The 14931-nt window shown below is 38.4% G+C and overlaps 3 protein-coding genes across 4 annotated transcripts; 2 read left to right on the top strand and 1 right to left on the bottom strand.

Moving 5' to 3' along the window:
* The first annotated feature begins 132 nt into the window (after window positions 1-132).
* On the top strand, window positions 133-3662 carry LOC140787937 (uncharacterized). 2 transcript variants are annotated; one of them, XM_073136976.1, is made up of 5 exons: window positions 195-574; window positions 1313-1447; window positions 1866-1952; window positions 3161-3367; window positions 3458-3662. In XM_073136976.1, the coding sequence occupies exons 1-4, from the start codon at window positions 446-448 to the stop codon at window positions 3320-3322; spliced, it is 513 nt and encodes a 170-aa protein (XP_072993077.1). In that variant the 5' UTR covers window positions 195-445; the 3' UTR covers window positions 3323-3367; window positions 3458-3662. The 2 variants fall into 2 exon arrangements, with proteins under 2 accessions (XP_072993076.1, XP_072993077.1); XM_073136975.1 differs by having other exon boundaries at window positions 133-574; window positions 3161-3662.
* Window positions 3663-4288: 626 nt separating this feature from the next.
* LOC140788258 (uncharacterized) lies at window positions 4289-8932 on the bottom strand. Its single transcript, XM_073137437.1, has 7 exons — window positions 8440-8932; window positions 7828-8055; window positions 6510-6583; window positions 6043-6202; window positions 5147-5266; window positions 4948-5056; window positions 4289-4602 (listed from the first exon to the last, which is right to left on the bottom strand). The coding sequence occupies exons 1-7, from the start codon at window positions 8662-8664 to the stop codon at window positions 4421-4423; spliced, it is 1098 nt and encodes a 365-aa protein (XP_072993538.1). The 5' UTR covers window positions 8665-8932; the 3' UTR covers window positions 4289-4420.
* A 534-nt stretch (window positions 8933-9466) lies between these two features.
* Window positions 9467-14256, top strand: LOC140789243 (transcription factor VOZ1-like). The gene is made up of 4 exons (XM_073138857.1): window positions 9467-9974; window positions 10049-10228; window positions 12470-12992; window positions 13101-14256. The coding sequence occupies exons 1-4, from the start codon at window positions 9762-9764 to the stop codon at window positions 13700-13702; spliced, it is 1518 nt and encodes a 505-aa protein (XP_072994958.1). The 5' UTR covers window positions 9467-9761; the 3' UTR covers window positions 13703-14256.
* Window positions 14257-14931: the final 675 nt, after the last annotated feature.

The following is a 14931-nucleotide window of genomic DNA, read 5'->3' on the forward strand; positions in this document are numbered from 1 at the left end:
TAAAAGTTTAATGTAATAAAGATCGACTTATATATATATATACAGTGCTGCTTATAGTAGCAGTTATATATCGTATATATAATTTAAAAGTTTAATGTAATAAAGATGACGTTTGTGAGAGTTGTGGTGTTTGTATCATTGTCTTTGCAATTTTGGTAAGTAACGAGTATGGTTTTTTGCTTCGAGATTCGTGCATGGGTTGAGATTAGGTGCCCTGGGTGTGGAGTCAACTACTCTGCTCCGCCCCCGCGTCCCGTTCCTCCTTCCTACTTGTCAAGAAATCAAATCCGTCTGTAACGCAGCGTCTCCTTCCTCCCCCTCTTTCCTCTTCTCCAAGAAACTTAAAGATCGCATTTGCGGTATTAAAAGAATCTACTCCTAATTGGTCGTGGAGATCGAACACGAAAATTGATCGAGATTCTTGAAAGAGAGGAGAGGAGAGGGGATGATACTGCCCGTGATAAAGCTCGGGTCCCTCGCGTTGAAGACCCTCAGTAAACCCATCGCTTCCAGGCTCAAGCAGCAGGCCGGCCTCCACCCGAAGTTTCGGCAGCTCATCATGAGCCTTGCCCAGGTTTCCATTTGTTTTCTGTTCTTCCTTCTTCCATTCCTTGTTGGGTTTTGATTCAAAACAAGGTCTTCTTTTTTGGGGGGGAGGGTGGTGGGGGCATGGTAGAAATGTTGGCAAGTGACTCAAAAGTCAAAAAGACGTGCTTTTAATTACTTTGTCATGTGGATTTTGGTGTTACCGGATCATTATCTCTGAATCTTGAATTCCTGACTGATCAGAGTCTGGCAACTTAAAATGGTTTACATAATTATAGTTTGAAACTTGAAAGATAAGAACTTGCAAGCTAGAACTGACTGATGGAACATACACTGGTAGATTAGTTCCAGTAAATCTAATTGCGAGTATGATTCGTGATCTCAGTGTACATCAGTCATGATACAATCTACAATATGTGACTATTCAATACAAAGACGATACTGCAAATTTAAGCAGTAAATTTAGGAAAAGGTTCACTAATATTCTCCATCATTCCTGTAAATGACTAATTTGAGGCTGTGAGCTTGTTGCTGTGAATACTTAAATATAAGATCTATAGAGCCAAGGTATCAATATCCAGGAATATTAATTTTTGAATGTTGTCTTTGTAATATCTCATATAGGTCCCCCATTTGCAAGTTTAGGAAATTGTGATGCTGTGCATTGAGATCAGTTATTTGTCTCAAGTGAGACAAGCTGCATGCTTCTACTATTCTGTTGGGTCATGTCACTTATGAGATGTGCTCGTATGTTTTTTATGATCAGGGAAATCATCGCTTCACAACAAATATGCAAAGGCGACTTTATGGCCATTCAACTAGTGTTGAAATTAGACCTCTAAACGAGGAGAAAGCTGTTCAAGCTGCTGCAGATCTTATTGGGGAGCTCTTTGTGTTCTCGGTATAATTAACTATTGAGTATCTATCTTTTCTCTTCCATCATTTGTTGGTAGCAAATGGAGTATGTATTCATGAATATGCAGTATTATTTGTTATCAGTTATCAGTATTTGAGTATGTCTGGGTGCTAATGAGCATAGAAAATGTATGTTTGTCTGTCTTATGTGGCTATCATCTTGTTTCATTTGAGGTGGGGTTTAGTTGGCTATGGTGAAGGTGCGGTTAACATATGGACCTGCAAGCATTTCTTCTTGCTTTCATCATGAGCATGTTTTATCTTGAAAATATGCACACATTTGTCTTCATGCATGAAAAAACTTCACCAGAGGGTAGCGTTTAGTATAGATTTTGTGTCCTCCTCACTGTATTTCCTTTGTGATGTCCAAAAGTTTGAAGTTGTAAGAAGTGGCCTCTTTTCAGGTTGCTGGGGCTCTTGTTATTTTTGAGGTGCAAAGAAGTGCTAGGTCAGAAGCTAGAAAGGAAGAAGTACGCAAACAGGAAATTGAGGTAATACATAATGGATCTCTATGTTTTTACTCGTCCGATATTATGCTTTTGTTTTTTCATTCTAATAGCAATGCATTGTGCCAACGCACTTTCACTTATCTGGTTTTCCTTCCTTTGTGGATATTTATTGTGGAATATCCGCAGATTCATTTGTAGGTCTTTTTATGGCTTTCGGCTAAATTCTATCTTGAAATAAGCTGGCTAGAACAAGAGTTTTGTGTGGATTAGTTAAACGAGAATATAAAGTGATAAAACACACTGTTGTAAGCTTATGTTATATGATACATGCAATAGACAAGAATAAGTAATAAATGATATTGCTCAAATCCTACGTCACCCTCAGGAGAGTGAGGCAGTTGCAGAAGACAGATAACTAACAGCAACAGTTAAAGAAATAGACCTAGTTGTTAGCTCTAACCAATGGTATACTGCTTTTAAAATAATGTCCATCAACTTATGATTGATTGCTGGATACATGAAATAAGCGAATATTGTGCAACAAACCCAATAAAAATCAATCTAGCTCAAAAATAAAAGGTTAAAATCTGATAGGGGATAACTGGGTAAGAGATCTGTGTGTGAGATTTAATAGACATTCAGATTTCCTGAAGAACATAGGAAATAACCAGCAGGATAACTACAAAAGTATTTGTTTCTCAAGAACTCATAAAACTTGGGCGTTAATAACATGTAATGTGGTTTACATGCTCCTTAGAGTTTTCTTATGAATCTAATTATTTTTGTCTTTGCCTTCCATCTAAGCAACCAATCTTCTATCAAACTAGCTCACAAATAGAAATTGTAAAAGAAATATGACGATATCAAAATTTTGATGCAAGGAGTAGCCAGATGGCTGGTGACATCATTATCAGGCCAGATTAGTACCCTCTGAATTTCATATAGATGCACAAAAAAAAAAACTATTAATAAATTTCAGTAGAAATTTTGGGAGCGGAAAATGGTAATACATATGAGCAAATAAACCATTAAGTACTTATGAGTTTCTTGTCATGGGTCTATGTGAATAGCCAAATGCAAATATCATAAACTCAGCATATTGATAAAATGTTAATGGTGTTGCGGTCTCTAATTTCTTGTCAGATGGGTTTAATTCCTAAATCTACTTACTTGACTGTTTGCATGCTACTAAGGGCTATCGTTTGAATGTTGATATCATAAAGAACTTGTTTCTTTGATCTGAATAATAGGGTATGAAGCAAAAGGAGGAGGATTTAAGCAAAGAAGTGGAGCTGCTTAAGCAAAGGATCAGGGAGTTAGAGCACCTTTCCAGAGGAAGGGGCCTTTCAGGTATTCTCAACTTCAAGCCTTCCCAGGCAGCGGAAGCAACCACTCAAATAGCAGCTGCTTAATTGATTCAGAGGCTCGGATGACAGTTTCTCTCAGTTTCCTTCTAGGTGGGTGACTGGGTACTTCTTGTTTATGTTATGCGGCTCAAACTACGCCTTGCCCATTTGTCTCTTATCATTCCATTTTGTTGATGTTAGCATTCAACAAGATAGCTGCTGGTGGATCCTACACCCATCTCCTGTACATGAGTGTAAACAGAAGCAGGGGATGTAGTGCTGATTTTTATTTCATTCTCCTTTTTATCATCTTCTCAGCCTGAATTTCCTGAAATTGAATCAGGGCCATGTTGTTGCTTTGCTGCACATATTTTCAAAATATTAAAATTTGATTTTGAGTGATTTAGATGTGGATTGAAATTGGGTTACTTGTTCTGAAATTTTGCGCGTTCTTTCTTTCTCCAAGTAACTATCAGAAGGATGTTTGCCACCTGCGAGGTCATAACCAATTGTTGATGTAGTGGCGATTGGAGACTATGTTCCCTAGTTAAGTAAAGCATCAATCACCAACCATTAGAGGATTCAAAATCCTGAACTCAAATGTCCACCAATCGGTGGCCTCTTGGGGTACAAGATCCTTGGCGGCTTGAATCTTTTTTACCTCTTTACAGTTTGCAGTATAAAATATCATCAGAGATGAGAAGATGATAATACCCAATATCAGAGTTAGCTGTTTTACCACTAAAATAGGCTTCTGAAATTTAAACGTGACAGCATGTCTCTAACTTCGGTTAGCTTTTTTTTTTGGATTATACAGCTTCGGTTAATTTGAACGTAGTTGTTCGTCAGTCCTTAAATTGCATGAATATTTATAATTCAATTATCAGCAGGTGCCCTGCACATGTATGCTTGTGTGAAGGAGACTGAGCATTCATATAACGTTCATATAAACGAATAGATGTCCCTGAAAAAGGGTTTATTCTTTTCCTTTTTTTCTTTTTCTTTTTTAATCGACCATGAGTGGCACTAGAATTTAGAGAGAGGAAGAGATTGATTATTTCAATATCAATAGCAATCAGTTTCAGGTAAAAAAAAACAATCTATGATTTACAGCGTACACCAAGATTTCTTCCAAATTTATTGTGGAAAGAGCTCCTGCAGGTATTAGTCAACTTCCAGCACCACCTTACCAGGTATTAGCCTCTTCTCCTTGACCCTGTGAGCTTCTCTTACTTGACTGAGAGGGAATGTCTTCTCCACTGGTATCTGCAACTTCCCAGATCCAGAGAGTCTTCGGATCTCATCTAATCCTTCAGCATCGGCCCTCATGTAGGTCCACCAATACCCTAATATCAGATAATGAATCAGAAGAAGGTTTCTGTAAATATTCTCCTTTTAAGAATAAATTTAATAAATCAAAGACGTAAAGGAGAGACCATCTTGTTAGTTTTAAGGCGACACATAGACTACTCTGTTATAGCATGGAAAACCAGTTTAATAGATCGAAATATGTGATCCACTTTTCAAGTATGTTGAATGGTAATGAACCAGAAATTTCATCTACCAAGATGACATCGGCTTACAACTTAAAACTAACACAGATGTGTAGAATGTCGTCAGTGATCACAGCCTTCTTTTAGTACTGATACTTTATTTATAAAGAAACTAGAGGAACACAAAAGAGTGGTTACCAATTCCATGAGAATAACGGTACTGAATTTGCTTCTTCAGTAAAATAGCTGTAGCTGAAGGAAGACCTATAGCCAATCCATATCTGTCAGCCAGGGATGCTGCTTCTCCCTAACAAAGTGAGATAGAGAAGAATGTTTAAGGAAAGTATCCCAACAAGAAGGGCTGACACAAAAACCAGCAAAGAAGATATTTGACTACCTGAAGTGTCATGTAGTTACCACCTTTCTTCAGAAGATTAATTCCAATTCTTTCAGTTTCAGGTACCCCTATAGTGTCTAGAGCAGCATCAAATTGACCTTCAATTGCTGACTCAACATCCTGCAAAATGAAGTACATGATGATGCATGTAAAGAAAATAAAGATTTAAGACAAGCAAAATCATAAAGTGTAACCAATAAATGTGTCCAGAACTGTAAACTAGGTAAGGAGACTATATCATTCCTATTAAAAATATAAAGTACTTTAATTGAACTTTCATTACTTATACCACTGTCAGAAATTAAATCTCAGCTCTTCAACAAATCAAATCACATTGTATTATTATGTATCTGTCTTTTCAACTCCTGACTATTATCCTCACATGTCTATGTTTTGATATCTAATAAGAAAAAATCATCTACTTTTGCATTAAAAAGTTATATAACAGTTTGCACGGTTCAGTACAAATAAATCACATAAAAAGAAAATAAGTACAAAAGTGTGGTGGAAGACTTGAAGCTTATAAATAATGGAGCTCCAGTGAAATTTTAGAACATTATAAGCTAACAGTAGCTAGACTTTTAAGCACCTTTGTAATTTAACAATTGATGGGAATTTGAGGAATATAAACCTTTTCCCATAAGAATTTCTTCTAATAAGTCTCACCCCATTTGTGTTGGATTCCTCCTATCTACTTCCAATCAAATGTACCACCATGCAAAGACAACGTTGACACCAGATCAAGTCATGCTAAATGCATGGACACAGTTCTGAATCATAATGGTGCTTCAAGAGAGAAGATGCTCCACCAATTTATTATGATTGTCGAGGAGCAACAAAGAACAACCCAAATTATTATGCTTGTTGAGGAGCAACAAAGAAGAGTGTTTCATTACCTCCCTCGTATAGTCAACAGCTTTCTCGGCACCAGCTGCCAGAACTCTTTCAACACTTCCGCTTCCACATGTAGTGGACACACTGCACCCTGCAGCTACTGAAAGCTGAATTGCAGCAAGTCCAACTGCTCCTCCTCCACCAATCACCAGCACCCTCTGCCTGTAGAAGAAATAAATCAATTTTTGAGAAATATACTGAAACGAATAAGGCAAGTATGGATCAGGTGCCTTTATTTGAAACCTCCAACTTAACCAATCTAAATTCCCAGAAAGAAGAGGGAAAAGATGTAGATCAATAATCTGATATCCTTTTCAACATAATTACAGAATTAATACCACGAAGGAGTAAGCGAACTCTTCTCTGGAAAGGTGGAATGCAATAAAGTATAGGCAATACATTAACCTTTTTTTTTGGCTACTTGTTTCCTATAATGTGTTTTCGAACAATGATGTATCTATACACATACCCTTTAGATATTCGAGCTGTACTGTGTAATGCACGCCATGCAGTCAAAGCAGCGAAAGGAATTGCACTAGCCTCCTGCAACATAACAAATATTAAGATTGTTAAGGAAGTCGACCTTGTAAAATGGATGCCATTAATCGAGGAAAACTGACTGACAAATAATTAGCTGTTAGCAGCTATAGTCAAAAAAATCTCAATAGCTGGGGAACTCATCAATAATACCCAAACAATAACTTAAGAAACTCCTAGAGAACTTGGTTGATAACAATCAACTTCTATTAGATTTATCAAGAGATTACATAATCATAATGTTGTATGAAGATCATCCATAAAATTACTAACACTTTACCATAAATACTCTATGCAGAACCAGCTTGTTTGGGAGGTTTCAATACTCTAGGATATAGCTTATTTAGCTTACATTCTCCAAAAAAATTCAAGATATAGACAGAAGAGAAATTAGCAGATTTTGACATTTTTGATGTAAGGTGTTGTCATAGATTTCAACACCAACCACCAACTCCTTAAGATGCTAGGATATCTAGTTATCTACAATTACCATACCATATGATGCATAGAGCCTAACACCAGCCCCCTCTAGTTAGTAGTTATAAACTTATAGTAACTATGGTCTTCTATTTTAACTGTGGAGGACTTCTAAATCATTGTCTGATGGAAAATGTACTCCCTGAATGATGACTCTCATGACTCTCACTATCTTTCACATTCTCTAGGATGAACCCCTTGAAACCAACCATAGCAAGAGAACACTAGAAAGCTGCTCATATAGATAGCCTTGTGTACTATTAGGATGATCTCCCAAATTTTCAGAGAGAGAGAGAGAGAGAGAGAGTTTAAAATTCGTCCCAATATATCGATGCAGAAAATTTAAGGTAAATTGCTTTCTTTTGTTTTTGATGGTCTGTTGAGTTCTTACCGTGGATGTTCCTAACAGTCTTCTCTAAGATTCAATAGTAGTAATACTCTTTTCTTTCCTTCCATGAATAAACTTGCCCTTCCTCCCATCTTGGCTCCGAATTGAAATGAATGAAATAAAAAAAAAAACTAAGAATCACACATGACCAAAAAAGGAACTCCCATTGTAAGAGACTATAGTATGAATGAAAATGAAAGAGTTAGAAAACAACAGATCTCAAAAGAAATACAATCATGTGCATAACTTACAATAAAAATCCTCAGAGTACATGGAAATATGTTAACCACAATAAGCATCAACCAGAAAATAGCAAAACCTTCTACTCTGAGAAGATAAGAAAAAAAACTACAATATGACAAGGAAACGGCAAAAATTTACTTACAACATGTGTCAGGGAAGGTGGTTTAAGAGTTAGCTCATCTTCTGAGAGAATGGCAAAATCAATGTACGTGCCTCTCACAGCTGTTGGATGGAGTGCACCAAATGCTTCTTGTCCAACAGTAAATGAAGAAACCGAAGACCCAACAGCTGCAACTTCACCACTAACATCCCGACCAATAATTAGTGGTAAAGCTGCTTCAAATATTGAGCGGCCATAGCCAGATCGCACCTGCAGATAGTAAATGTTAATAACTTTAATAGCACGATAACAAACTATTTCCACTGCTACTAATAATATATTACGTTACCAAAATTAGCAATCAAGTTTAGCTGCAAATCTAATTGGTATAAAGATCTGAAAAATCTCAGCTAACGATTCATTTCTCTGGCGCATTACAATCTTTTTCTTTCTCAATTCATCCACCAAACCTGCTTGTGATTATACTTGTATATCATTGGAAGAAAATCCGAACAACCTGCCCTTACCTTTAATCTAGCAAAAGACAACACCAATCTATTTGATTTATTTCCAGAAGATAAATTCCGTCTACACTTAAAGCAATCAAACTACTAGCATCGATCCAAAGAAGAAGGAACGTAATAGAGAACTCACTCTCAAGTCCAACGGATTCACAGAGACTGCACGAGCTCGTACGAGCACCTCCCTGGGCTTCAGATCGGGGACGGCGACGCCATCGCGCACCTCAAGGACCTCCGGTCCGCCGAACCGTGGCACCACCACTGCGCGGCAAGTCATCCCCGCCGTCGTGGAGGCCGAACGGAACCCTAGGTCCGGATTCCGTCCGGCCGACGCCCGGCGAACTACGAGCCCCCACATCGCCAGCGATCCGAAGACGCCTTAAACCCTGAGTAGGAAGACGACGCCTAAAACCCTGGAGGAGGAGGTTTCGAGAGATGCGTGCATGAGAGAGAGAGCGAGCGAGAGAGAGAAGTGACGGTTATTTAGGCGGCGATGTGTTCGTCTCCCATCCACGCGCTCGTTTTGCGCTATGAAACCAGTTCAGGGGAAGAGGAAGGTGTACGGAGGCGAGAGGCAATCAAAGCCGTCTATTTGACGTGAACGGCCGTCGATGCGTCTTTATGTGATGATTGGGTCGGCTGCGGGCTTTCTTATCTGAGGTATGCCTTACGTGTTAGTCAATTAATCAAGGATATTTTGCGTAAACGCTCACATTTTTTTATTAATCGTTACCTTAGTACAATCTTAGAGATAGATTTTTATTTTAAGATTATAGGGAGTTGATGTCTAAAAGATACAAATAATAATAATAATAATAATAAATAAATAAATAAATAAAATAACAAATGTTACAAATTCTAGGATTTCGTAAAATTAAGATTCTAGTTCGACCAGTTCTGGCGTTTCAAAATGCCCTAGCTGGTGAATGTTAGTTAATTTGGGATGACTTGAGAAGATTTAGTTACTTACACATAATAAACATAATTACTAGATATTCTAATATATGAGTAAAACTATACACTCTGCATTCAAATTCAATAAAAGCTTTAACAAACTTTTAATTTTAGATAAGTATTCCAGTAATAAGTATTTATTTTAAGTCCCACCTTATTCTTTTATTTTTGGATTAAGAAGCCTCATTCCTAATCATCCCCCTCTCTACCCCTTAAAACTCAAAAGTGACTCACAAAAGAGAGAGAGAGAGAGAGAGAGAGAGAGAGAAGAGAAGAGAAGAGAAGAGAGGGATACTAAACGGGAGCAAGAGCTTAACATTCTCCCCTACCTCCTCATCCTACTCTCTCCCGTCTTTAGATTTGGATTCGATCGTATCCTCGAGCACTTTTATAGTCGTCTCGATCTCGATCCTTTCCCTTCTCCTCCGTTACCAATCTTGTGCAATTCCAAGCGACTTGGGGGCGATCGGAGGGATTTGGTGTAGAGGAAAGTTAGGATTGATGGGGAAGGGTTGCCGCTCGGGGTCGCACAAGCTCTTCAAGGACAAGGCTAAGAACCGCGTCGATGACCTCCAGGAGATGTTCTCCGATCTCCAATCGGCGCGGAAGGAGAGCCGCACCGCCGACGTCGCCGTCCTTGAAGAGCAGGTCCACCAGATGCTCCGCGAGTGGAAGGCCGAGCTCAACGAGCCCTCGCCGGCCTCCTCTTTGATCGTAAGTTCATTGATTCCTTTGGGCTTTAAGTCAAAATTTGTAACTTGGTGATGGATTCATTCGATTCTGGGCAGGGAAGCGCTCGTGTCTCGTCGAATCCACCGTCGGACTTTTTGAGGCTTTTGCAGCTCAGCGAGGAGGAGGATGATGCCACGAGTAAGATGTCGGTGGGGAATCTGAAGCATGAAGTGGAGGATGTGGGACAACCTGATCGTAGTGGCGTTGGAGGAGGAGGAACTGCTGATTTCCATGAGGTCTTTTAAGTTGATCGCGATTTAGTTTCAATTCAGTGTTCTCTTATCGCATGCTTGTGATCTGTTTCGCGTAAGATAACTTCTACAACTTAATTCTGCTGTTGTGGTCTTTAATTATTGTTGACTCCAGTTCTTGAGACTTCCCAATGTAGGACTTATACTTATGCGATATGTTTATTTGGTCCTTGAATTAAACTTAGGGCACATCATTTTTATTTTGTTATAAGAATCATGTTAGGCTTTGCTGTTACTATTTATTAGAACAACCAGGTGACTGATTACACTGGTTGAGGGAAGCTCCTATTTGAAATGAATTATTGTCTGCAAAGTTCTACATTTTTTTTTTTGTTCAAAGGTGGGCGCCTAAGACCATTTTACAAGTTATTTTGTAGGATATTCTACGTAAGGGCATAAACCTATAAGCATTTGGACTTTCCTTCGTACTCGAGTGATTTGTGTTAAAACAATTATATTTATTTGCCTTAATTGTAGGTGCATTGGCTTATCATGAAAGATACTCCAAATGCTAAAGATTCTCTTCTTCTTTTTCTTGGGATGATACAACAAAAGCACCTGCTTTCAAATATAATCCTTTGTATTCTTAAGTGGATCTTTAACTTATGGGTTCTTGAACCTTTTGGAAGGATCTAAAAGAATTTTCACGTGCGTATATCTAGATGACCTTGTTATTGGCTGTGAAAGGATGAATTTTTGGAATCAGCAAATTTCACATCCATGATATCGTATTTTTGAGATTCTTATTTTGCTCTTTTGTGATCTTAAACAAGGGTCGTGAATGTTGTGGAGAGGTCTACACGATAGGGGTGTAAACCAAACGAGCTTGAGCGGCGGCTTCGGCTCGAGGCTCGGTTTGAAATGAATTTCGAACCTAAGAATTGGGCTCAGGCTCGGCATCTCAACTTGAGCAGAGCTCGAGTCTGAAATGAGTCTATTATTAAGCCTCATTCAAGCCGAGCCGAATTGAGCTGGACCGAGCTAGATCAAGCCGAAGCCGAGCACCGCGGTAGCTTGAGGACGAGGCAGCCGGCGCCGCAGCATCACCGCCCTCTGGAACGTCAATCCGATCGCCCTCATTCCCTCGTCTATTGCCGTTGTCACCTCGGCAGCGAAGAAACGGATCCATCTCGGCGGGCGAATCAAGGAGCTCTCGCATCCTCGTCGCCGCTGGAGGAGGCAGCATCATCGCCCTCCAAAACGCTGATTCGATGCCGAAGGAGGAGGAGGCGGGTCAGGGACAAATATGGGATTTAGACATTTGGAAATATGGTTTTGTAAGAACCCTTTCATGCGAGCCTATCAAGTCGAGCACAGGCGAGCTAGCTCCGATTCGAGGCTCGACTTGATATTAATTTCGAGCCAATTTCGACGACTTGAGCTCGGCTCATCTTTAACCAAGTTGAACCGAACTCGAGCTTCAGGCCGAGTCCGAGCCGCTCGTTTATTTTGACAGCCCTACTAAACAGTAATTTGTTAGGAAATTCACTAAATGTCAAAGCAAAGGCAGATATCCATAAAGTTTCAAGTTGATTTGATTTATTAATTTTTTAATTCTTGATACAGTGGAATGATTTTTTCTTCGAAAAGAAGAAAATAAGGTTATCATATTGTTCAAACTGTGATTTCATAGTAAAAGAGTCACTGTTTTCGAATATGTATGAAGTTTAAAAGCTTATAAATACGTGGAATGCAATCTTATTGATTCTAGATATCAAACTAATGATTAGCTGAAGAAAAAATAATTTATTTTCTTTTGATCTATCAACAGTTCAGTCATTAAAAAGAATATTACATATAGAGTAAGAATTTATTAGGACTTTAAATTTCTGCGTTTCTCTTCAGAGAGAAATTTTAAGATGGTGCTTTATTGTCTTGTACACATTATTTTGCATTTGCTTTGCACATATAAAGTTTTACACTCTAGATTCTGTTGTGGTGCTTTATAATGTTTATTTATTCCATGAATGTATAAGGCCTATAAATTGAAGAATGCAAAACTAATTTTTCTTATTTCCACAATTTATCTGGCACATTTTGCCAGGTATACATAGCATTCTTACTTCTAGATCTTGTTGTAAAAAAAATTTGGTAGCTGAGAGCAAATTAGTACTTCTTATTCTTCAGAAATGGTTGGTGATTTACCAGCTCTTTTCTTGCATTCTTGTTCAATTTCTTGCTCTTGTATTTATTACAATTTAGTTATGTAATTTGCTCTCCTTTCAGAACTATTATGTGAACCAGGAGCTTAAGGAAGACACGTTCCTTTTTGCTGAAAACAAAAGCAACCTTCCAACCGGGCAGCATGGGGATGTCCTAAATTGTCTGGATGGGACTACTTATCTGGAATATCAATCACTCAATATGCATCAAGAAGTGTCCCATAATCTATATCTCAATTTCAATACCGATGAACAAAATAATGGTGATGTGTTTCCCCATATGTCGGACTTGCTACCCACAATATGTCCTCCACCTTCTGCATTTCTGAGGCCAAAGTGTGCTCTCTGGGACTGTCCTCGTCCTGCACAAGGATCAGAATGGTGTCATGATTATTGCAGTAGCTTCCATGCTAATCTTGCATTTAATGAAGGTCCTCCTGGAATGACACCAGTGCTCCGCCCGGGAGGTATTGATCTCAAAGATGGTCCATTGTTTGAGGCTCTTGTTGCAAAGACACAAGGAAAAAATGTTGGTATTCCAGTATGTGAAGGCGCTGCTACTGCAAAGTCTCCATGGAATGCTCCTGGTATGGTTTTTATCTTCAATTTTTTTGGTGTCAGCTAGTTAACGATGTCTTTTAGATTCTATTAGCAAGAAAAATCTTTAATAATTGGCCTGTCTTGTGATATTGCAGAGCTATTTGATCTTTCTGTTCTTGAAGGTGAATCTATTAGAGAATGGCTTTTCTTTGACAAGCCAAGAAGGGCATTTGAGAGTGGGAATCGAAAGCAAAGATCCTTGCCAGATTACAGCGGTAGGGGTTGGCATGAATCTAGGAAGCAGGTAATGAAGGAATTTGGAGGTCTGAAAAGGTCTTACTACATGGATCCGCAACCGCTGAGCCACTATGAGTGGCATCTCTTTGAATATGAGAGCAATGATAGTGATGCCTTTGCCTTATACAGGCTAGAGTTTAAGCTGGTCGATACAAAGAAAAGTACCAAAGCAAAATTAGTCGGTACTTCACTCGTTGATCTGCAGCAGCAGATGGGAAGGCTTAATGCAGACAATTCTGTTGATAATAAACGAAATTCCAGGAGCAGGGGAAAGAACAACTACAACGATGTCAATGAGAATATGTATTACGCTTCCAACATGGTTAATCAGAAGGAAAATTCTCAAAATGCTTATCATGTATTAGATCAGATGGTTTCTTTAAATGAGAACTCTGGATATGGGCCGAATCTCCAATACCCTTATTCTTCTGAGAGCAAAAATGACTACTATGCTACATAAGTTAGGAGAGTTGAGGCAGCTGGATCCGCTTCCTTTTTCATTCCAGATTTTGGAACTGATTCAATCAACTTCAGTTGACAATCTACTGGCTGCCAAGTTCCGAATGTTATCTACCTCAGTTTTCTGTCTTTAACAAGCATGACTATTGACTCTATCCTTTTTAATTATATTATATAGGGTCAGCAGGAGAGCTTCATTTGAAGTAGGTGGTCTTTGCTCAACATAAACTTCACTAACAGTACCATGCAAATTGTAATTGAAGTGAGGTCACAACATCTGGCCATCTACTTGGTGCATATCTTTAACGTGATGCCAGGTGACATAGTATAACCGTGGTTGTATAGAGATTGGCATGTGCCTCCTTTCCTCTTATGTATAGGCTATTAGGGGAATCAAAATGAGAATGATTGTAATCATATTAAGCAGAACCACTATTGTAGTTGACAAAATGCCATGCAGTTTGGTGGCCAGTTGAGGCCAATATCAAATGTAAGTTGTTATATGCTCTAATTAAATTCTTCTTAAGGTAAACTACTTTAATATTGTTCCTCTCACTTCTTGTTGTTTTTAGCCTCTACAGCTAGACTTTGTGTTCTTGTTACAATGATAAAGTTATGCATTGTGGTTTATTAGTTCTAATACTCGTGAAAAACTTTGGGAACCTAAAAATTCAATTATGTTAGGTTGGGATATTGTTACGAATGCTTGACAGTGCCCATATACATGAATGGATGTTCTGCTCTACTGTAATAAAAATTACCTACTATTTGCGACATTTTACATAAATTTGGTTGTCATTATTTCTACTTGAATGATTTGGCTTCTTTATACGGCTCCAAGTTTATGGCCTTATGGTTGTCTTATTTGTCAGTTATAAAATTCAGATTGAGCTGCTGTTGATTGATATATTGATTACTCTATATTTTTTAACTACTTAAGCTGGCATCTTTGTATTGATTTGAATTTGTGTTGCCTCTTAGTTATCTTATGCCCAGTGATTGAAGTTCAGTACATACTGCCATGGATGGAGATCTAGATAATTTCTTATAGTAGCTAGTTAAATGAGCAAGCCCCAGCTGTCAGGGGCTGTTCGAATGTCTGAACCTGGTTAAAAAGAAGATGAATAGAACTGATGAGCTGATTCATGAATGCCATGCATGTAGCAAAGATTAATCTATTATTTTGTTAATGAATGAATAAGTGATCAGCTTGTTTGGTAAAGAACAACT

This window comes from Typha latifolia, chromosome 5 (genome assembly GCF_019914945.1).
Source record: "Typha latifolia isolate L0001 chromosome 5, TyphaL0001v2, whole genome shotgun sequence".
NCBI lineage: Eukaryota > Viridiplantae > Streptophyta > Magnoliopsida > Poales > Typhaceae > Typha > Typha latifolia.